General features: G+C 43.8%; 2 protein-coding genes across 2 annotated transcripts; one reads left to right on the forward strand and one right to left on the reverse strand.

The window, feature by feature from the left end:
• The first annotated feature begins 46 nt into the window (after window positions 1-46).
• On the forward strand, window positions 47-18,851 carry HTRA4 (HtrA serine peptidase 4). Its single transcript, XM_030833748.2, is given in 13 exon segments — window positions 47-326; window positions 329-445; window positions 448-590; window positions 968-1,080; window positions 1,812-2,016; window positions 2,844-2,898; window positions 2,901-3,037; window positions 3,453-3,485; window positions 11,716-11,800; window positions 12,313-12,370; window positions 12,778-12,873; window positions 16,382-16,431; window positions 16,434-18,851. Coding segments are annotated over 13 exon segments (1,326 nt in total). The 5' UTR covers window positions 47-205; the 3' UTR covers window positions 16,547-18,851.
• On the reverse strand, window positions 18,315-23,399 carry TM2D2 (TM2 domain containing 2). The gene is made up of 4 exons (XM_030833735.2): window positions 23,072-23,399; window positions 22,147-22,234; window positions 20,350-20,465; window positions 18,315-19,336 (listed from the first exon to the last, which is right to left on the reverse strand). The coding sequence occupies exons 1-4, from the start codon at window positions 23,296-23,298 to the stop codon at window positions 19,123-19,125; spliced, it is 645 nt and encodes a 214-aa protein (XP_030689595.1). The 5' UTR covers window positions 23,299-23,399; the 3' UTR covers window positions 18,315-19,122.
• Window positions 23,400-23,503: the final 104 nt, after the last annotated feature.

A 23,503-nucleotide genomic window follows, 5' to 3' on the forward strand; every position in this document is an offset into this window, starting at 1 on the left:
ATTCCACGAGGTGGGGGAAGGGCCGGGACGCGGGGCGGGGTGGGGAACCGGTGTGTGTGGAGAGGGCTGCCAGGTTCTGCCCCTTAAAGTCGGGGGCTGAAGGAGGCGGCATCCCAGTCCGGAGAAAGCGTTGCTCGTCTGAGAGCAGCTGCGGGTCCAGAGGAGAGTCCGCGGGAAAGTGGGAAGGAAGGAGGAAGGGAGCGGGATGACGAGACCCCTGCTGCGGCCCGCCGGGCTCGGACCGTTCGTCCTGACGTGGCTGCCGCTGCCCGCGTCTCCGGGGAAAGAAGTCCAGGCCAGGAGGGCCAGGCCCGCGCCGCCGTGCCCGCCACTGCGCCCCCTGCTCGGCGGGGGACGGCCCCGGGGCTCGACCGCTGCGGGGGCTGCCGCGTCTGCGCCGCGGCCGAGGGCGAGGCCTGCGGCGGGGCGCTCGGCCGGCCGTGCGCCGCCCGCGCCCCGGCTCCTCGGCGGCGGGGGACGGCCGCACCTACCCCAGCCTGTGCGCGCTCCGCGCCGAGAACAGCGCCGCGCGCCTCCGAGGCGCGCTCCCGGCAGTGGCGGTGCGGAAGCGGGGGACTGTGGAGCCCCAGGTGAGCGGAGGGCCGTGCGCTCTCCGCGCCCTCTTCAGGAGCGAGTTCCGTTCGCGCGGTTCTCGCTGCTGCATCGCCAGAGCGATTCAACGCCTCCTAGGTACCGATTTTCTTCCCTCCTTAGGTGTCCGGTTACCGGTTCCCATGTGGTTGCTCCCCAATTTCCTCCCTATAGCTGGTGGCCGCCGTCTTCCCTTTTATTTTCAAATCGGGGTGACAGGTCTGGTCTCATGCGACCGCAGTGAATACACAGTGGGAGACCGAAGAGAGGAAGGGGAGGGAAAGCGGAGAGAGAGGGAGGGAGGAGAGAGGTGATGCCTGATGCGGTCAGGCAGCGAGGGTCGTCCCCCACCCCCACCCCCGCCCAAAGAATGGAGCATCTCTTTGCGGGGACCAGAAGCGCAGGCTGGCTCAGGAGCAAGTACAACTTCATCGCCGCCGTGGTGGAGACGGTGGCCCCGTCCGTGGTCCACTTACAGCTGTTCCGCGGGTAAAGGAGGTCGGAGGAGGACGTAAGCTCCCCGGGCTAACTGTTCCCGAGCGCCTCCCTGCTCCTGGCCCCGCGCAACCACGCTCCCAGCACAATTTAGTTGTAAAAACCACGGTGAGGAAATCAAACGGCTCAAAGAGGTTGCATAGCCTGTTGGTCGTTTAGCCAAAGAGCAGAGACACAAGGATTCTGACTTCCAAATCTGGGCTACTCCTCTCTCTCAGACAAGTTCAAGGTCAGAGGTAAGAGCCAGAAGGCACCTTGATGGTGATCTTTGCCCGGCCCCTTCTTTTGCATGTAAGGAATCCCAAACCCAGAGAGCAAGAGAAACTTGTCCTATGTCACAAGGCCAGTTAGTAGTGGAACCTAAGCCGGGACCAGACTTCTGTGACTCCCTTCCTGCCTGGGTGCTGGATAATGTAGCACTAGGTCCACTTTTGCCCCCAGTATTACGATTAGGTTAGTCGTCTTTGAAGCAGAGGGGTGCTGCTTTTCCTGGAAAAGCAGAGTTGGAATCAGCTCTCAGTCCTGTTTCCAAAGAGACGGCCAGGACATTGAACACAGAGTCTAATTACATGTGGAGAGAATGAAAACAGGCAGGGAAAAGTAAAATGTCTGAGGAAACTGTGGTGGAAGAATGTTTCATAAATGCCAGGTTCCCATGCTTCCGGACTATGGCGGATGCCCTGATTTGCCCACCTTCTGCTTATGCTGTTGTCTTGCTGAGACAGGTCGCCTCTCAGCAGTGAGGATATTCTTGCATCCAGTGGCTCTGGGTTCATAGTATCTGAGGATGGGCTTATTGTTACCAATGCCCACGTCCTCACGAACCAGCAGCGGATCCAGGTGGAGCTCCAGAGCGGGGTCCAGTATGAAGCCACTGTCAAGGACATTGACCATAAATTGGATCTTGCCCTGATTAAAACTGAGCCAAATGTGAGTCTGCGATCCGAGGATTTTCATCAACTTGCGATATTTTCTTCCCCACCCCATCACATGTCTTTTCTCCCTGGCATATACTTTTTTTTTTTTTTCTAGTTTGCTTTTTTTCTGTTCTTCACTCCTTCTTTTGTTTATTTTCTTCCATGCCTGTCTGTATGTCTGTAACAATTTTTATTAACTACCCAGCTGTCTTTTTTTCTCCTTCAGTTCCTTCTTCAACAGATGCTGCTTCTGGGAAACTTATTTCTCTGCTTGTCTCAGAACACCGGAAATGATTGTAACGGATTCAAAGCTGCTAAGGAGTGCTTTGAGTTCCTTGCTATACGAAGTGTGGTCTGCACCCCAGCAGCATTGACATCATCTGAGAATTTTTTAGAAATACAGAAACTCAGACCCTACCCAGGTCTACTGATCACTGGGAGATTCATATGCACATTAAGGAGAAGCACTGCTTTGGGTGACCTCCTTTCTGTTCGTGGCTTATTAACTTTGTAAACTTCTGAGCTGGAATGGTGCTAAGTAAATTGCTAATGTCAGTTTATGTTCATCAGTTACTTCACTGGCGGTTTACTTATTGTAATTTCTATAAGCAATAATTTTAGATTTTTAGAGATGATCCCTAGCATCTTAACAAGTGAGAGTTTAGTGGTAGTTGGAGTGTAAGGAGGAAGACTCAGGCAGTTGTAGAAACTAGGTGGGTGGGTGATTCTTGCATTATAAATGCCGAAATGGTGGAGACCATGTCATATATGGATTGTATACAGATGCTGATTGATTCCAGTTTTAATTTGTCCATCTTGTCCCTCCTCACCCATGTGCAGACTGAACTTCCTGTATTGCTGCTGGGAAAGTCATCTGACCTGTGAGCTGGCGAGTTCTGGTGGCCTTGGGTAGCCTGTTTTCACTGCAGAACACAGGGACGGCAGGCATTGTCAGCGCCACACGGCGAGAGGGCAAAGAGCTGGGGCTGAAGGATTCAGGCATGGACTATATCCAGACGGATGCCATAATTAATGTAAGTCACAGGGGTAGGCTGTGCTCAGCCCATAAGATACTGGCAATGCGGTGAGAAGAACACTTCAGGGGGCCTTCTTTTCCCTTTGGCCTTTCGGGGATGTCCGGAGATCAGGTCTATCCTCATGAGAGGTACGGAATGCCACGCTGTTAGAGGTGAGCCTGTTTGATGTGATAACTGGATGGTCTCTTAGGGTCTGTCGCAGAGATCACTGCTTCCGTAGGAGGTGGCGGTCCTCTTGCTGTTGTTCTTTACCTGTACCGACTTCGGAGATGATCATGATGGGGCCCAATTTTGCCTGCCCTGGGGAAACAGGGGCTCACGAGGGCAGGCTGTTTTTGGGAAACCTCTTTGGGAACTATATATAGATGACTGGGAGAAAAGTACTGATGGCTTTTTCAAATTCTGTCTTCAGCATGGGAATTCTGGGGGGCCTCTGGTGAATTTGGTAAGTGACCACTTTCCTCGCTGCTTCACGCTTCTTCTGAACTTTCAAAAACTTGACAAATTTCATGATGCAGACTGGGATGTCGCTCTTGTGTGGAGATGTGTGGTACGATGCTTTTCTATTATTGCATCTTAAGTAAAGGGCTAGGAAAAATGTAAGATCTGTGATGGATTTGTCATCTTGGCATGTGAGCTCCTCCAGCCGAGGGGGTCAGGGTTTCCTTAACACCTACTTACATCTCTTCAGTGTGCTTTCTGCTTTCATTGGGTACTTAAAAAAGTCCTGGGTACTAAACCCAAATTGTGTCAAATGACAACTGTACTATGTAGTGTATATCCTTGAAGACCCCCTGCTTCTGCATGTGAAGAACTAAGTCTCATTCCAAAATGCTAATTTAGTATTGACCTGCTTAGAGACGACAAAAAAGCCACAACAACAATCCGTTGCTCTGTCATGTATTTAATTCTTAAATTTTATTTAACGTCCCTAATGGAAATGCCAGGGTTTCTAGTTGCTCAGATACAACAAGAGAGCAGTGCTGTTTGACACACGGCCTGTGATCATGCTCTCTGAGTCCCTTGAGCTGATTGTTTCTGGTTTCTCTTCACATATTACATTTGCTTGTCGGAGGAGGAATTGTGTGTGAGATCACTGAGCGCTTTTTATTCCTAACTTTTTTTTTTTTCACATCTTCATTGGAGTTTCAATGCTTTACAATGATGTGTTAGTTTCTGCTGTATAACAAAGTGAATCAGCTATATGTATACATATATCCCCAAATCCCCTCCCTCTTGCGTCTCCCTCCCACCCTCCCTATCCCACCCCTCTAGGTCATCACAAAGCACCGAGCTGATCTCCCTGTGCTCTGCAGCAGTTTCCCACTAGCCATCCATTTTACATTTGGTAGTGTATATATGTCCATGCCACTCTCTCACTTAATTCCAGCTTCCCCTTCCCCCCCGTGCCCTCAAGTCTGTTCTCTACATCTGCGTCTGTATTCCTGCCCTGCCACTAGGTTCATTAGTACTGCTTTTTTAAATTCCATATTTTTTGGATTCCATATATACGTGTTAGCATATGGTATTTGTTTTTCTTCTTTCTGACTTACTTCACTCTGTATGACAGATTCTTGGTCAATCCACCTCACTACAAATAACTCAGTTTTGTATCTTCTTATGGCTGAGTAATATTCCATTGTATATATGTGCCACATCTTCTTTATCCAGTCATCTGTTGATGGACATTTAGGTTGCTTCCATGTCCTGGCTATTGTAAATAGAGCTACAGTGAACATTGTGGTACATGTCTCTTTTTGAATTATGGTTTTCTCAGGGTATATGCCCAGTAGTGGGATTGCTGGGTCATATGGTAGTTCTATTTTTAGTTTTTAAAGGAATCTCCATACTGTTCTCTATAGTGGCTGTATCAATTTACATGCCCACCAAAAGTGCAGAAGGGTTCCCTTTTCTCCACACCCTCTCCAGCATTTATTGTTTCTAGATTTTTTGATGATGGCCATTCTGACCGGTGTGAAGTGATACCTCATTGTAGTTTTGATTTGCATTTCTCTAATGATTAGTGATGTTGAGCCTCTTTTCATGCATTTGTTGGCCATCTGTATGTCTCCTTTGGAGAAATGTCTATTTAGGTCTTCTGCTCATTTTTGGATTGGGTTGTTTGTTTTTGTGATATTGAGCTGCATGAGCTGCTTGTATATTTTGGAGATTAATGCTCTGTCAGTTGCTTCATTTGCAAATATTGTCTCCCATTCTGAGGGTTGTCTTTTCGTCTTGTTTATGGTTTCCTTTGCTGTGCAAATTTCATTAGGTCCCATTTGTTTTATTTTTGTTTTTATTTCCCTTATTCTAGGAGGTGGGTCAGAAAGGATCTTGCTGTGATTTATGTCATAGAGTGTTCTGCCTGTGTTTTCCTCTAACAGTTTTATAGTGTCTGGCCTTACATTTAGGTCTTTAATCCATTTTGAATTTATTTTTGTGTATGGTGTTTGGGTGTGTTCTAATTTCATTCTTTTACATGTAGCTGTCCAGTTTTCCCAGCACCACTTATTGAAGAGGCTGTCTTTTCTTCATTGTATATTCTTGCCTCCTTTATCAAAAATAAGGTGACCATATGTGCGTGGGTTTATCTCTGGGCTTTCTATCTTGTTCCATTGATCTATATTTCTGTTTTTGTGCCAGTACCATACTGTCTTGATTACTGTAGCTTTGTAGTATAGTCTGAAGTCAGGGAGCCTGATTCCTCCAGCTCTGTTTATCTTTCTCAAGATTGCTTTGGCTATTCGGGGTCTTTTGTGTTTCCATACAAATTGTAAAATTTCTTGTTCTAGTTCTGTGAAAAATGCCATTGGTAATTTGATAGGGATTTCATTGAACCTGTAGATTGCTTTGGGTAGTGTAGGCATTTTCACAATATTGATTCTTCCAATCCAGGAGGATGGTATCTCTCTATCTGTTTATGTTATCTTTGATTTCTTTCATCAGTGTTTTATAGTTTTCTGAGTACTGACTGGTCTTTTGCCTCCTTAGGTAGGTTTATTCCTAGGTATTTTTTTGTTTTGTTTTGTTTTGTTTTGTTTTGTTTGCGGTACGTGGGCCTCTCACTGTTGTGGCCTCTCCCTTTGCAGAGCACAGGCTCCGGACGCGCAGGCTCAGCGGCCATGGCCCACAGGCCCAGCCGCTCCGCAGCATGTGGGATCCTCCCAGACTGGGGCACGAACCCGTGTCCCCTGCATCGGCAGGCGGACTCTCAACCACTGCGCCACCAGGGAAGCCCCTATTCCTAGGTATTTTATTCTTTTTGTTGCAGTGGTAAATAGGATTGTTTCCTTAATTTCTCTTTCTGATCTTTCGTTGTTAGTGCATAGGAATGCAAGAGATTTCTGTGCATTAATTTTGTATCCTGCAACCTTACCAAATTCATTGATTAGTTCTAGTAGTTTTTTGGTGGCATCTTTAGGATTTCCTATGTTTAGTATCATATCATCAGCAGACAGTGACAGTTTTACTTCTTCTTTCCCAATTTGTATTCCTTTTATTTCTTTTTCTTCTCTGATTGCTGTGGCTAGGACTTCCAACACTATGCTGAATAACAGTGGTGAGAGTGGGCAGCCTTGTCTTGTTCCTGATCTTAAAGGAAATGCTTTCAGTTTTTTACCATTGAGAATGATGTTGGCTGTGGGTTTGTCATATATGGCTTTTATTATGTTGAGGTAGGTTCCTTCTATGCCCACTTTCTGGAGAGTTTTTTTTTTTTTTTAAATAAATTTATTTATTTATTTATGTTTTGGCTACAATGGGTCTTCCTTGCTGTGCATGGGCTTTCTCTAGTTGTGGCGAGCGGGGGCTACTCTTTGTTGCAGTGCATGGGCTTCTCATTGCGGTGGCTTCTCTTGTTGCAGAGCATGGGCTCTAGGTGCGCAGGCTTCAGTAGTTGTGGCATGCAGTCTCAGTAGTTGTGGCTCGCTGGCTGTAGAGTGCAGGCTCAGTAGCTGTGGTGCACGGACTTAGTTGCTCTGCGGCATGTGGGATCTTTCCAGACCAGGGCTCGAACCCGTGTCCCCTGCATTGGCAGGCGGATTCTTAACCACTGCACCACCAGGGAAGCCCTGGAGAGTTTTCATCATAAATGGGTGTTGAATTTTGTCAAAAGCTTTTCTGCATCTATTGAGGTGATCATATGGTTTTTATTCTTTAATTTGTTATATGGTGTATCACATTGATTGTTTTGCGTATATTGGAGAATCCTTGCATTCTGGGATAAATCCCACTTGATCATGGTGTATGATCCTTTTAATATGCTGTTGGATTCTGTTTGCAATATTTTGTTGAGGATTTTTGCATCTATGTTCATCAGTGATATTGGCCTGTAGTTTCCTTTTTTGTGACACCTTTGTCTGGTTTTGGTATCAGGGTGATGGTGGCCTCGTAGAATGAGTTGGGGAGTGATCCTCCCTCTGTTATATTTTGGAAGAGTTTGAGAAGGATAGGTGTTAGCTCTTCTCTAAATGTTTGATAGAATTTGCCTGTGAAGCCATCTGGTCCTGGGCTTTTGTTTGTTGGAAGATTTTTAATCACAGTCTCATTTTCAGTGCTTGTGATTGGTCTGTTTATATTTTCTATTTCTTCCTGGTTCAGTCTCAGAAGGTTGTGCTTTTCTAAGAATTTGTCCATTTCTTCCAGGTTGTCCATTTTATTGGCATATAGTTGTTTGTAGTAATCTCTCATGATCCTTTGTATTTCTGCAGTGTCTGTTGTTACTTCTCCTTTTTCATTTCTAATTCTGTTGATTTGAGTCTTCTCCCTTTTTTCTTGATGAGTCTGGCTAATGGTTTATCAATTTTGCTTATCTTCTCAAAGAATTAGTTATTGATCTTTGCTATTGTTTCCTTCACTTCTTTTTTATTTATTTCTGATCTTATCTTTATGATTTCTTTCCTTTTGCTGACTTTGGCTTTTTTTTGTTCTTCTTTCTCTCATTGCTTTAGGTGTAAGGTTAGGTTGTTTATTTGAGATGTTTCTTGTTTCCTCAGGTAGGATTGTATTCCTATAAACTTCCCTCTTAGAACTGCTTTTGCTGCATCCCATGGGTTTTGGGTCATCGTGTTTTCATTGTCATTTGTTTCTAGGTATTTTTTGATTTCCTCTTTGATTTCTTCAGTAATCTCTTGGTTATTTAGCAGCACACTGTTTAGCCCTCATGTATTTGTGTATTTTACTGTTTTTTTCCTGTAATTGATTTCTAATTTCATAGCATTGTGTTCAGAAGAGATGCTCTATATGATTTACATTTTCTTAAATTTTCCAAGGTTTGACTTGTGACCCAAAATGTGACGGGAGAAGGTTCCATGTGCACTTGAGAAGAAACTGTATTCTTCCTCTTTTGGGTGGAATGTCCTAAAAATATCAATTAAGTCTTTCTGTTCTGTTGTGTCATTTAAAGCTTGTGTTTCCTTATTTATTTTCTGTTTGGATGATCTGTCTATTGGTGTAAGTGGGGTGTTAAAGTCCCCCACTATTATTGTGTTACTGTCGATTTCTCCTTTTATGGCTGTTAGCATTTGCCTTACGTATTGAGATGCTCCTATGTTGGGTGCATAAATATTTATAATTGTTACGTTTTCTTCTTGGATTGATCTCTTGATCATTATATAGTGTCCTTCCTTATCTCTTGTAACAGTCTTTATTTTAAAGCCTATTTACTCTAATATGAGTATTGCTGCTCCAGCTTTCTTGTGATTTCCATTTGTGTGGAATATCTTTTTCCATCCCCTCATTTTCAGTCTGTATGTGTCCCTAGGTCTGAAGTGGGTCTCTTGTAGACAGCATTTATAAGGGTTTTGTTTTTGTATCCATTCAGCCAGTCTATGTTTTTTGGTTGGAGCATTTAATCCATTTACATTCAAAGTGATTATTGATATGTATGTTCCTGTGACCATTTTCTTAATTGATTTGTGTTTGTTTTTGTAAAGCTTTTGATTTCTCCATCAAATCTGAATGAGATCCTTGCTGGGTAGAGTAATCTTGGTTGTAGATTTTCCCTTTCATCACTTTAAATATGTCCTGTCACTACCTTCTGGCTTGCAGAGTTTTTGCTGAAAGATCAGTTGTTAACCTTATGGGGATTCCCTTGTATGTTATCTGTTGCTTTTCCCTTGCTGCTCTTAATAGTTTTTCTTTGTATTTAATTTTTGATAGTTTGATTAATATGTGTATCGGTGTGTTTCTCTTTGGGTTTATCCTGTATGGGACTCTCTGTGCTTCCTGGACTTGACTGACTATTTCCTTTCGCATGTTAGGGAAGTTTTTGACTATAATCTCTTCAAATATTTTCTCAGACCCCTTCTTTTTCTCTTCTTCTGCTGGGACCCCCTATAATTCAAATGTTGGTGCGTTTAATGTCTCAGAGGCCTCTGAGACTCTCCTCAATTCTTTTCATTCCTTTTTCTTTATTCTGTTCCCTGGCAGTTATTTCCAACATTTTATCTTCCAGCTCAGTTATGTGTTCTTCTGCCCCAGTTATTCTGCTATTGATTCCTTCTAGAGTATTTTTAATTTCATTTATTGTGTGGTTCTCACTGTTTGTTTGCACTTTAGTTCTTCTAGATCCTTGTGAGATGTTTCTTGTATTTTCTCCATTCTGTTTCTGAGATTTTGTATCATTTTTCCTATCATTACTCTGAATTCTTTTTCAGGTAGGTTACCTATTTTGTCTTCATTTATTTGGTCTTATAGGTTTTTACCTTGCTCCTTCGTCTGTAATATATTTTTCTGTCGTTTCATTTTTTTTTTTTTTTGATGGGTGGAGCTGTATTCCTGTTTTACTGGTTGTTTGGCCTGAGGTGTCCAGCACTGGGGTTTGCAGGCAGTTGGATAGAGCCGGGTCTCAGAGCTGAGATGAGGACCTCCAGGAGGACTCACTCCGATTAATATTCCCTGGGGTCTGAAGTTCTCTGTTAGTCCAGCGGTTTGGACTCAGAGCGACCCCCAGCCTGGGAACCAAGATCCCACAAGACGTGTGGCATGGGAGAAAAAAAAAAAGAAAAAAGGAGCAATACAATAACAAAGAATAAAAAAGAAATAAAATTAGAAAGACAAAAAATATATTAGGAAAAATAAAACTATAATTGAAACAGCTGCAACAAGGTAAAATAAAACCACAACAGAAAAAAGGAAAGAAAAAAAAGGGAACAAGCAAAAAGGAGAACCATAACAAAGTATAAAGAATAAAATTAGAAAACTAAAAGATTTATTAGAAAAAATAAAAATATAAATGAATCAAGGTAAAACAGAACCCCAATCTAAAAGAGGAAAAAAGAAAGAAAGAAAAACAAAAGCCTTGGCTATGGGGGGGTGGAGTTTAGGCGGGGGTGGAACTTCAGCAGGGGCAGGGTTTAGGGTGGGGTGGGAGCTAGGCGGGTGGGAGGTGATGTTTGAGCATGGGGCTGGGCCTAGGCGGTCGACGTTCAAGCGTGGAGCGGGACTTCTGCTTAGGGCCTGCAGGGAAGGGGAGCACATGGAAAGGAGGGCCTCTGGAGTGTGGGGTTCGGGAGTTTGGAGGTAGGGCCCTGGGTGAGGGTGTGTGGGTTGGGTTTAGGCCCAGCACGTTGGAGGGGGTCTCCGAGTGTAGACGTGGGGCCCCGGGTGGGTGTGCAGGGGCGGGCCTTGGGCTCTGCCCGGCAGGAGGGAGGCTCCGAGGGCTGAGGATTAGGCCCGGGAGCCCAACAGGTTCCCCGCTGCCTAAGAGGACAGGGAAAGCGCTGGCTGCGTTCCCTTCCGTTCCTCCGCGCCCCTCCCCCACCATCTCCACCAGCTGGACCCCTAACCGTGGGTGGGTCCCGCTGGGTGTAGGAACTCCTTCCTTCCCCCAGTCGCCCCTCAGGGGCGCCAGTCCTGTCCCGCCTCCACTTCTCCTCCCCCTTCACTCCCCGCGAGCCCCACATCTTACCTGGTCACTGGGGGTTCCTCCCGTCCCCTTAGGTGTCCATGGTCCCCCTCCAGTGCCTGGTAGGTACCCTAGTTGTGAGGAGACGCGAATTCTGCATCCTCCTAGTCTGCCATCTTGACTCCGCCCCCTTTACTCCTAACATTGCATGTGATTTTTTTTTTTTTTTTTTTTTGCATGTGATTTTTGTGCCTGCTTTTTCTCCAGTAAACAATGAGTTTACTAGAGCAGGGATGAAATGCAGAATTTCAAGCCACACTCCAGACCTATTGAATTATAATGTGTATTTTAATGTGATCGGAAGTCTCTTTTCTATCCTTCCCGTTACCTAACAAAGGCTAAGGGAAGATGAAATGCACAAAAAGGCAAGCATTTCCCACTTCATAAGTTTAGTTTCGTAGAGCTTTGTTCCTAAGGTCAATTTACTGAATCTTCTGAATAGTTTCATTGAAGTGTGGCTGGAAGTCAACAGATTTTTGCCTTTTCCGTGTTTATTTTTAGTCTCATTTAAGGAATGGAAAGGCATATACTCCTTACTCTCATATCTGTGTCAAAATACAAACTGTGGTTCACTTTGAAAAGCAATGTAATTTGGCCAAGAAAAAAAAGAGCTCAAGATTAAAACCCAGAATTCCTCAGCAGGATTTTGCACGCCTTGGTCCGCTAAGATGCTACCTGTTGCTCGACCGTAAGTGACCCTAAGCTCTCCTTCCTTTGCTTGTCAGTCTGCAGAACTGGGCTGCTGAATTGATGTCTCCTCCCTTGTCAGGATGGTGATGTGATTGGCATAAACACACTGAAGGTGACCACAGGAATCTCCTTTGCAATTCCCTTGGATTGCATTCGACAGAAAGGTAAGGGGAATTAGGAATTTTTCTTCCCCTCCCATGCTTTTCAGGAGCCCTCAAAGGGCTCCACTGTGGTGGAGACAATCCCTTTTTCTGGTCACGCTGCGTGGCTTGTGGGATCCTAGTTCTGCAACCAGGGATTGAATCCGTGCCCCCTGCAGTGGAAGTGTGGAGCCCTAACCACTGGGAAGTCCCTGAGACAATCCTTTGAGTTCTGTAGAAAACAGTCACTGGTACTGAGCTCTGATCACAGTGATCCAGGCAGCAGTACCAGCGGACTAGGTGCAAAGCCCAGCCTGAGCTGTACCCAGAGATAGTTGGATGGACTATTGTGGAAAGGAAAGCCCTGGGCTGGATGTGGGGAGGTGGGCCTGTGCCAGCGACAAAGGTTCTCTGAGGCATGTTTGTCTTGGCTGGCAGCCCGAAAGGGCAGCTAACATTGGAAGGATATTCTGTGACTCGGTCTGCCAAAAGGAGAGAAGGCTTTGTTAGTAACGCGTTGTAATTCTCCTTTCCAGGAAAGGCTGTTTCACAGAACAAACAGTTGGCTCTGCGCATGCTGCCCCTCACTGTGAAGCAAGCATGGGTGTGACCATGCCTGGGTTGTTTTTCAGAAGCACAAGCTATGGGTAGAGAGCCTGAACGGGGAAGGTAAAGCATTTGGACAGCGGCTGGCTCCTCTCGTGACTGCAGGCCCTACTTGTCACAGGGTAGGTGACTGCATCTGCTGGCACCAGCACACACTGTACTTTTCAGTGGTTTCTTTCACTGTGTCCAATGGTTCTAGGCTTCGGCACAGGGAATCAGACCACCCCTGGGGAAGAATGATGGTGACCAGCTAGAGGGCATCCTTGTCCCATGTGTGTGAGCCCTGAGCAGAGCAGATAGAGTCCCCACTGACAGTTGGAGGGTTGTCCAGGGCTCAGGAGACTAATTCATTGTGCTTCCTAACCTCATGGGAAAACTCTTCTGTCTCTTCTTAGCCTGCTTCAGGAAATGAAAAGGCCAGATCCACATTTCCATGATGTGACCTCTGGAGTTTTTGTATATGAGGTGATTCGAGGAACAGCTGCTGAAAGGTAAGAGCAGCTCGGGCCTCTGACCATCCTTCTCTGTTCTCACTAGATGTGCCCCGTGGTAAATGTGTGTAGGATCTAGACTTGCCCTATCTGATAACGGTGGGCCCTGCCTGCTGTGAGGCTACTGAACACCTACCTGAGGGGTGGCTGGTGTGACTGAGGAACTGCATTTTTAATTTTATTTAACTTTAATTGATTTAAATACAAAAACCCAGAAGCAATGTAAAATATTCTCCCCTGAAACACACTTTTTTTGTTTTGGGGAGACTGCGTTTCACTTTAATAACTGCATTGTGTAAGAGATTATCATCGTATAGCAGCATATTGGGTGTGTGCTGTTTCTAGAGGATTTCAAAGACTTAGAACAGAGCGTAAAATATGTATTAATAATTATTAAACTATGATATGTTAAATGATATTTTAGATATAGAGTTAAGATATTAAAATATATTTTTATATTATATATTAGTTTCATCTGTTTAAAAATTTTTTGAATGTGGCTACCAGAAAATTTTAAATTATATATGTGGCTTGCCTTACATTTCTGTTGGACAGTGCTGAGTGTACTAGTAAGGGCCCCCCTACCCCCGGCTTTTCTTTGTTTGGAAGGGATGGTTCTCTGCAGCCCAAGAATTCATGATATGAGTTCATGACCTAAGTTTAATTTGGAATTCCCAAATCTACTCTTTTGCTACCTTACTTATTAAGAATCAGAAGAATCCAGGGAGATAGGAGTTTAAGAACCTATTTTAGGTACTTTAAAACACTTTTTCTCTTTGAATTTCGGATGACAGTATCAGAGGCCAGCACTAAGGGCTTCCCTGGTGGCGCAGTGGTTGAGAGTCCGCCTGCCGACGCAGGGGACACGGGTTCGTTCCCTGGTCTGGGAAGATCCCACATGCCGCGGAGCGGCTGGGCCTGTGAGCCATGGCCGCTGAGCCTGTGAGCCATGGCCGCTGAGCCTGCGCGTCCCGAGCCTGTGCTCTGCAGCGGGAGAGGCCACAACAGTGAGAGGCCCGCGTACCGCAAAAAAAAAAACCAAAACCAAAACAAACAACAAACAAACAAACAAGTACACACAGTAAATAAAGCAAAGGCAAGAGACGTTTTGAGACATTTACAGTAACTACTTCGAGACAGGGTGACTTGGCCTACAAATATTCTCCTGGTCTCTCTCTTATACTTCTTCCATATCCCTCTCTCACTGTTTTTGTTTTTTAAGAGCTCAACAATCTGCTTAGATTATGGCAACTCTTTTCATGGGGAAGAATCTATAGGGTACTAACTGTTCAGAAGAGTTAAGTGTTAGGCCTCCTGTTACTAAATTTGACTCGTCACAGGCTTTTCTAGATGTTCTTGGTCCCTGCCCACCCCCTCCCCCCCACTTATTTTTAACTTCTGGCTCAAGGCCAAAGCTATCTCTTTCAGCTCTTCAAGTCCTTGCTCCTCAAAATGTGGTCTGTAGACCAGCAGCAATAGCATCAGCTGGAGCTTTTTAGAAATTCAGTGACAGGAGCACCACTGAAAAAGGACTTGAAAAAGAACTGGTATATGTATAGGTATAACTGAATCACTTTGCCGTATACCTGAAACTAACACAACCTACTCCAATATAAAATAAAAAGTTAAAAAAACATCAGAATCTGCTTTTTAAACAAGATCTTCAGGGGATTCAGATGCACATTAAAATGTGGGTATTACTGCTTGCTTGAAGTCCCTGATAAACTGCAAATCATTCTGCTGTCACCCACTTATATCTAAGAATAATGACAATAATTCCAGTAATAACAGCTGGCATTTATCAACCACTTATTATGTCAGGCATCATTTAAAGTGTCTTACGTACTTGTTCGAGCCCCCAGTAATTGTGGGATACAGGTGTTATTTTACGGAAGCAGCAGCTGTGGTGCAGAGAGGTGAATGACCTTGAGAGTTACACTGCAAGTCAGAGGGCAGGGATGTGCAACCTAGCTTAGCCCCCGTATTATCCTGCTCTTGCGTCTACTTTTGTTTCTGAGAGGCAGAGTGATTGGCAAGAAAATGGGTTTTCAAGTCTGAGAGATCCAGGATGAAACCCTACTTTAGCCTCTTACAAGCTGTGGGACACGGAAAAGGTCTGTCATCCTGCCTGAGCCCCACTTCCTCATACTTGGTGCACAGTTTGCATTCAGTAATACTTTGCAGGTTTCTTTCTCACAGAACTATCATGAATTCAGTTCTTTCTTTATGCACTGTCCCAGGCATTCCCCTGAGCTGTCCTGCTTCTCAGGCTTTCCCTGCTTTTAGTTCTATGCTCAAACTTCACATCCTCTTCCTTTAAATTTTTTTAAAAAACAAACTCTACATACCTTGGTAATCCTCCCACATTATCAATCTTCCCTGGGCTTCCCAGCTTCCAGTTTCTCTCTCTCTCTCTCTTTTTTTCTTTGGCTGCACCTCACGGCTTGTGAGATCTTAGTTCCCTGACCAGGGATCGAACTCGGGACCCTGGTAGTGGGAGCACTGAGTCCTAACCACTGGACCACCAGGGAATTCCCCCCATTTCTCACAAATGGTGTCGCCTGCAGTCATTTAATTTGATTTCCAGGCTATTTTTGACTTTAAGACAGATGATCAGCATGGCTATATATTTATTCTAGTGTTTTGTATTTGGAGCTGGTTTTTGTTTCTAAAATATATATTCTACGTGAAGCAAATATGTTGGAGGCTGAGTATAATCACAACTTTGAGGAAAAGGAGCCTAGAACCAGAGTCTTAAATATTTAGACCTTGGTGACTGGTTTTTGACTTACTGGAAGCTGCTTCTGTAGTGCAGCTCAGCATACCCTCCAGGTCCATAAACTATGGGTAAAGATGGGGCAAGTAAGTGGGCTGTCAACATCAAACTGATTAGAGTGTAACTGTCTGGAAAAATATATATTGCTTGGGCTTTTCACGTTTGTTGGTAAGGCCGAGTGTATGCTTCAGGTTAAGTGAGGTCAGGGATTAATAGAAATGAAAAGCTGAACCCCCTATTGCAAACCAAATCTCATATATGGGAGGAGCAAACTTCTTATACATTATTCTGGTAGAATATTGATTTTGGAAAGGCAAATAGGGTTGTTGTCCTCCAGTGATTTTGCAGAATACATTAGAGCAGGCCTCACATTCGGAAGGATGGAGGCTACTTCTGGTTTCCTGGTCTGTATGTTTTTTTTTTTTGCTGTATGCGGGCCTCTCACTGTTGTGGCCTCTCCCGTTGTAGCACAGGCTCCGGACGCACAGGCTCAGCAGCCATGGCTCAGGGGCCCAGCTGCCCCGCGGCATGTGGGATCTTCCCGGACCGGGGCAAGAACCCGTGTCCCCTGCAGCGGCAGGCGGACTCTCAACCACTGCGCCACCAGGGAAGCCCATGGTCTGTATGTTTAATGCCAGCAAAATGGTAGTGTCTTAAGAGACAGACATTAAATTCTAGATGGGGATAAGTAAAACTCTTACAGTTTCATGGTCCTTTCTTCTCCCCTCCCAGCTCTGGGTTGAGAGACCATGATGTAATAGTCAGCATAAACGGACAACCTGTCACACGACAACCGACGTGATTGAAGCTGTTAAGGCCAATGATTCCCTTTCTATCCTGGTTCGTTGGAGAAGTCAATCGTTGATCCTGACAGACACACGTGAAATAATCAATTAAGCGTCTTGCTTTAAAAAGAAACGATCTAACAAAACCAAAGCTTTATTACCTGGTTTCTATTGAAGATGTGCCAAAGATGGCAAGGGGTTTTAGGATCTGTTTCTTAATAAAGGAAAATGAATGCTTTAAAACACAAATACACACACTCTGGAACCATTAGGTTGGGGGTGTTATAACTGCTGCTAAGAAGCATTCCTAAGGCAAGTGGAAGAAGGACATGGTGCCAGGAAGTCTGGGGAGCTGATAAAATTTTATTTAAAGACAGGAAACAACTGAAAACAGGCAGAGTTTCTAGTTTAACCTTGACAAAAAGGACGCTTCAGTATTTAAAAACTTCTCTATAGCCACAAACTGGATATAACACAAATATACACAAACAAATAGATCTATCTACCAAATATTAAGAAAAAAACTGAATCCAGAGTATAAAGGAAATCACATTTTTCAAAATATTCCTTTATTCAAATAGTTTTTCAGGTTGTGTCACATTTGGCCAGGGTTTGTGAATACAGAGGATGGGCATCACCTAGAAGCCACACTGAAACTGACAAATGTGGATCGTCACAGAGGAAGGTAAAGATTCTCAGGCTGTCACCTAGCAGTAGAAACAACTTTGATCCCCATCACCTTTTCTGTGAGAAGGGCTTCTTCTTTAAAATACAAAATTTAGTAACTTACAGACTTTTACCTCTTTACCCAAGCTCTTCCTCCTGGAAACATTAATGATTAATGATTTTGAGTCTGAAAGCTGCCACAGTTTATTTTTTATTTTTAAAGGAAAATAGCTTTGGATGGGGTTTGTGAATATCCTTAAGTTTTTTTTTTTTTTTTTTTTTGTGAGATGAAGCAGGATTTGTGGTTTTAAAGTAGTATCTTATTTGGGGTAAGATTTCAATTTTAGTTTGTTTTCCAGATTTTTCTTAGAAGTTTTTTTTTCTTTTTAAAAGGGGGCATCCTTGAACCCTCTTAAGTTCTATGCAAAATTTTATGTTTCTATGCATTTTTCTGGGGAGAAGGTCCAGTTTCTTCATGACCCACAACAATTTAAAATGTACTGCCTTAGAGTGTAGAGATTATAAATAAGAATCTATCAATTATTACTGTTATAAAGAAGGTTAAGGTCAACGTGGTACAGAACTTTCAGGACAAAATAGAATAATCTGTTTTAACTTTTACATAATTGCCACCATTTAATACCGTAAGAACAGTGGTCATATTAATCAGAGATAATAAAGCTGAAGCTCTTAGGAAAACTTCATAATGATAGAGCATATTCAGAGTTATTTTAACTGGGATTCTTGGTCTTTATGTCAATTATTATGAGACTAAACTTTGAGCAGTTCTACCTTGATTGTTTCTAGAATTTATAAGTTGCCCAAATACCAGGCTCTTACTTTGATTTACCTTACAAACCCCATTTTTACCTTATATTCTTTTCAACTCAGATTGCAAGGGATGGGAACTAAGTTTTAAAAACCACTTATAATTCAGAACATTTTCTTTTATTCCCAGTGATTTGGGAACTCGAAACCTTGGCTGTCTCTTTCCCTATGACTGATTGCTATAGCCCACACTGAGAGATTTTGGTACCATGCTTATTTTGACAGAATGTGTTCAGTTTCTTTGCCCCCCAGATCACATCCTAACTCTACCCTGCACTCAGTAGTAATATCCTTTAAGGAAGAGTCTGCTTTTCTTTCCAGGGGCCTGAGGCCCCTCATATTATCTTACCTAATCATGAAGAACAGATTTACAGTTACTTGTATGAAATCTTTTTTTTTTTTTTTTACTAGTCTACAACATGGGCTCTCTAAACTGGTAAATACTACTTTTTTGATAGGAAAAGTCTGCCAAGAGGATGGCTGAACTCAGCCATGTTCAGCTATCCAAAACATAACTGGAATGAGGAAATTACTGTACTGGACATCTTCCCTCTCAGGCATAATAATGATGAAACAATAGGGTTTATTATCAGGCTCAGTTCAAATGCTTAGCTTTAAGCACAACAAATATAATTTTGAGTTTCATTCTACCTACTGAAAACACCCAAACGAGCATTCCAGGTTGGCAACATTTATTCTGCAATTTAAACTCAGAAAGTCAGAATTTCAGTGTAATTAAAATCCATCGTCATTTCTACTTCTGAAGATTTTCATTGGTTTAGCTTCCGATCTCCACTGCATGAGGACTCAGGGTCACAAAAGGCACAAGGCTAAAAATATTCACTTTGCTTATCCTGTTGGGTCCACTTGCTCCAAAGGATTGATTATACAGCAACGCACAGAAATAAAGTGTATGGAAACCCTCCTGCAGCTTATAAGTTAATCACTATCCTTTATATTTTTTGTATATGAGGAAAGGTGCAAACTTGATACCCATAATACTGTTTGCTTGTCATTTCTAGTCTGCAAGGTGAAGTTTGGGTTGAAAATCCACAGTCCAAAGAAACCTTCCTAACCAAAGCCATTCCCTCCAAAGAGGAAGGCAATGGTCAGGTCTGATAATAAGGAAGAGTTCTGAGCCTGTAGAGATGAATTCAGGAGACTTACCTCTCTGGGCCACGGTAGCCGCTCTTTTTAGTAAACAGTGCACCAATTGCTGCCGTCACTTGGCATCAGCCCTCCAGTAATAAGCAAAATAAGGTCAACAAACCACCAAATCCCAAGTCCTCCAAGTGTCAAGAGCTTCCCTACTGCTGTGCCAGTGTGTCCCAGACAGAAACGATCTACTCCAAAACATCCCAGGAAGAAGGAGTAGAGCAAAGTGGTTATGAAGTAGTGTCCGGTATACCTACACAAAGGGAATTAAGAGGAAGATGATTACCACGTGAAAATGAAAACACTCAACGATTAGTGAATTTCACGTAAGTGAAAAGATGGTGAGGCAGTTCCTCTGTGACCTCTTAACTGCCCCCCATCCCGCCCCCAAAAAGGAAAATCTCTAGTTTGTCTAGACCCTCAAAAGAGTACTTGCTAAGGTACGGAGGACCTTTAGGAATCAATACAGAGCTGGACTGAACAAGAAACTATCAAGCACATTTGCAAGACAGGTATGCTGGTAGGTGTGGAGTCTGGGCCCCCATCCCTCCTACACAGGCTCCTTTCCGGAGGGAGGCTGCAGTTCTGAAAGTAGTTCTCTAATGAGGTGTTACCTTCCCTTAAATGAACACTGATCTCCATATTCCTTTTCTGCTGTTTTGTGGCACCTAACAACAGGACTTCTTTGTAAGGTCTTATGTACTGTACATAAGACTGTACACAGTCTTATATGCTGTGATAACAATCAATTGCAGATGCTCTAACAGCATCACTTAACACAGTCACAGACTCTCCATTAGCAAATGGTACATGTAAATTCTGTGCCTTCAAGCGGAGTTTACAGAAATAACCCTAATTCTTTAAGGTAATACCTGATTTTCAGGGAGAAGCGTCCATACTTTTCATAATAAAATCTTTATTCCTGAAAATCTAAGGCTGTCTGCAAAGGATTTATGCCTATCCTAGGACTTTGGGAGCTACATCATCTGGTCCAACTCCTTCATTTTTCAGATGAGACGACAGAGACTGGGTGGCCAAAGGTCCTTAGCTGGTTGGTGAAAGAGACATTTAGAATTCACAGCCTCTGGTCTCCTGTCCAGTGTCCCCTCTGTTATAACTACATTGTTGGTGTCCATGGAGGATGCACAGTAGTAATCATGCTGCCCCTTTAACACTTAACGGTAAAAGAAAAAGTCACATCAAGAAATGACAAAACAGCTCTACCACCATCCAAGTAACAACTGCTCCATTCAGAGTAACACTTACTTTATACAAGGTTTATTCTCTCGTAAGAAGGTCCTAGGACTGGCACATTCGATTCCGTCCAGGGCGCGGCACTGTACGGAGGTGTGTTCCACATCACTGTAGGCCTGACCACCGAACTGGGGAAGAACGACCAAAACAAAACAACCAACCAAACTCACCAGAGCAAGTAACACAAAATATATCTTTATATTAGTAAAAGCTGACTCAGGACAATAATTATTCTAACAAAGGTGAGGTAAAGCTCTGCTAAAGAGCAAGGAATGCGGTGACGTGCTTCAAGTGATTTTACATTATTCCATCCTAAATGTACACTGTTTTAAATAAACTCTTTTTTTTCTTTCCTTATGACTGCCTTCTTTAATAATATAATAGAAAAGTTTATAATCAGTTTCATTAAATGCCATTTAGAGTAGACACAACACTTTATCCTGTATTTACAGGAAAAAAGAGCACATTACTGAACATTTGGGAATGGGTATTTAAAAAGTCAATGTGTAGTTGAGGTCTGTTTTATACATATTATAAACGAACATCATTAGGAAAGAACTCAGAATATCAGCTGACTCAGGACTTTACTTCGGTCACGAAACTGTGATTTTCAGATGTCTGTAATATATCTATAGTATAAGTTTAAATTCCAGAAAAACATTTCAGAACAGGACCTCTGACCCTTTGTGTAACTGAATGCTTGCAGAGAAAGCACAGCTGTACATTCTCCACTGGCACCTTACTAAGTGCTTCACTACTGTTTTTGCTGAAACATTCCTCAAAGGGAAGGGGTGGGTCCTGCCCCAGGACACGGGTGCCTGAATGTTGACAGTCCTCCAGGACTTCTGGGGGAAGTGACAGTCCGAGAACCTTGACAGGATCAACCCAGTGTTTAATGAAAATGGGTAAACGTAAGTGATCTCTATACAATACTCACTCAAACTTTTATCAGTAATTACCCATAGAACAAAATCTCATTGTATTGAAAATACTTCTTTACACATGACTGCAGTAAGTGTGGCCTTTTTGGCCTTATTACTTTCAGGTTTATTCCTCTGTGTCTGATTTAGCACAAAGAATATTTTCCATAATTCTCTTATAGCTGACTCTGTCTTGACTTGTATTATGTAGCATAGTATAACATAATGGTGAGTCCACAGTGGGGAGGAAGTATGTGAACTTCACTGGTTTTGGGGAGACTGACTAGGAAGCATGCATCCAGCTTTAGGGATACTATTAATGGAACTGAATGGCTTCTTTCCATTTCAAGAGGCCACTGTTATCAAAGGCTTCTCCTGAACGCTGTAACCTCCTACAAAGACATACACTGATAGACCCTACCTATTTCCTAAGGACACAGTGGAAACTGCTTGTGTGGTGAAAAGAAAGGTCACTGGCAAGAGGATCTTCGCTCCAAATGCATGTGTAACAAAGATACTGCTCAATCCATCATCAGTTTTAGAAACTGCCTAAACCTTTCTTTTGCTCTTTCGGGAAAGTACATACCTTGAAGGACTGTCAGGGGTGATATTTGAGTTCCAAATCTGTCAATCTCAATGGCCAAAGGAACCAAAGACAGGTTGGTCTTTGCACCTGGGTAGTTTTGGCACAGAGACTGCTTCTTCCTGAGGAAGCTAAATGTCTTGTTCAGCCACTGACCCTAGCCATGCTGAAAATTTCCAGTAATAGTCATTCCAATGAATTTTACAAAAAGGTAACTTAATGCCCCTTATACTTTTCTGTAACAGCATTTAGCCAGTACTATTTCTCTATGGAAGAGTTTGCTCATAAAACAAAACAAAAACCCACCTTGAGACAACCATAACCAAGTTCCTGGGATGCCGTTGCATTTCCAACATGATCCACTGGGTCTTCACATTCTATAAATTCATCGGGTCTGTAAATCACCAGTAAGAGCATCACTGTCATCATCATTAAGGTTTTGCAAATGGCTGTTTACATGTATATAATCAAAACAGGCAAGAGAAATTTCTTTAAGTTTTCTGGGGGTTAATTTCATTCTGACTCTTCCCCAAGACAAGAAATGCTGTCAGTTAGGCTGAAGCACAGCCGGTCAAACAGCCATCCAAATGACCCTTTGGTTGTGCCAGGGGCGTGTTTCTGGTCCTATTTCTACACGGATTCTACCTCTGCCATGGCTTCATCTCTTCCCTAGGCAAACAGCCACAAGGTATGAGGGCAAAATTGAAGCCAAAGGATTCCCAGCCCTCTTTGCATTTCCCAAACGCCTTTTCTTATTTGACTTAAAAGAGAGGTTAAAAATTTTGACTTGGCTCTGCAACAGTAAGGATATTCTTTTTTTTTTTTTTTGTAAGGAAGTGCCTTGTAGGTACAAATAACTTACTCCAATTGTGCCCCACTCAGTAGCAGCACCTACGATGGTTTCTCCTTAGGTTAAAGGGAGCAGGACAGAGAAGGCACAACACGTATACTTCTTCCGGAGGCTATATGATGTCACTCCTCCCTAGTTCTCCTCTTTGGGGATCCCAAAGGATCTGCCATCGACACACAGGGTTTTCCCCTGCATGAGTGAGACGAGTGAGAAACCTGTCACGATATTTACTTCCCGCGTTTTGACTTATTAGGTCCTCAGGTGGAGAGAGGCTGGGGGAAAAAAGCAGCCTGCCTCCCTCCCTTCCTCTCCCCTGCATAACACCCATATGTCCCAGGCCCCATCTCCATCTACACCCGCCTCGACGACTGCGTAGCTTACAGGTAAGAGCAAAGGATGACTGGAGAGTGGGGGTCGCCATATTCCCAGCTCGCGGAGCCGGTGGAGCTCTCCGGGTGGGCGGCGCCAGCGGATGTGGGCTCGGGCTCGGCGGTAGTGTTGTGCGAGTGGCTCCGAGAGACACAGTGCAGCAGCAGGAGATTCCCCATCAGCAAAGCCGCCTGGCCGCAGAGGAGTAAGTAACTCACCGGGCAACCACCCAGCACCATCTTCCCGGGCCCAGTGGCGGAGACCCGGACTCAACCTCAAACCCCGGCCGGCACCGCCGACCCAAGCCCTGCCTAGTCAGGCCTCTCCGCGTAGCCCCGCTCCTCGCCGCCAAACAGCCAATGGGAGAGCAGCTCGACGCTCCGCCCGACCCCGACAGCTAATAAGAAGAGGCTGCGCAGGAGGCGGGGCTGCGCGTCACTTGTG

This window comes from Globicephala melas, chromosome 21 (assembly GCF_963455315.2).
Source record: "Globicephala melas chromosome 21, mGloMel1.2, whole genome shotgun sequence".
NCBI lineage: Eukaryota > Metazoa > Chordata > Mammalia > Artiodactyla > Delphinidae > Globicephala > Globicephala melas.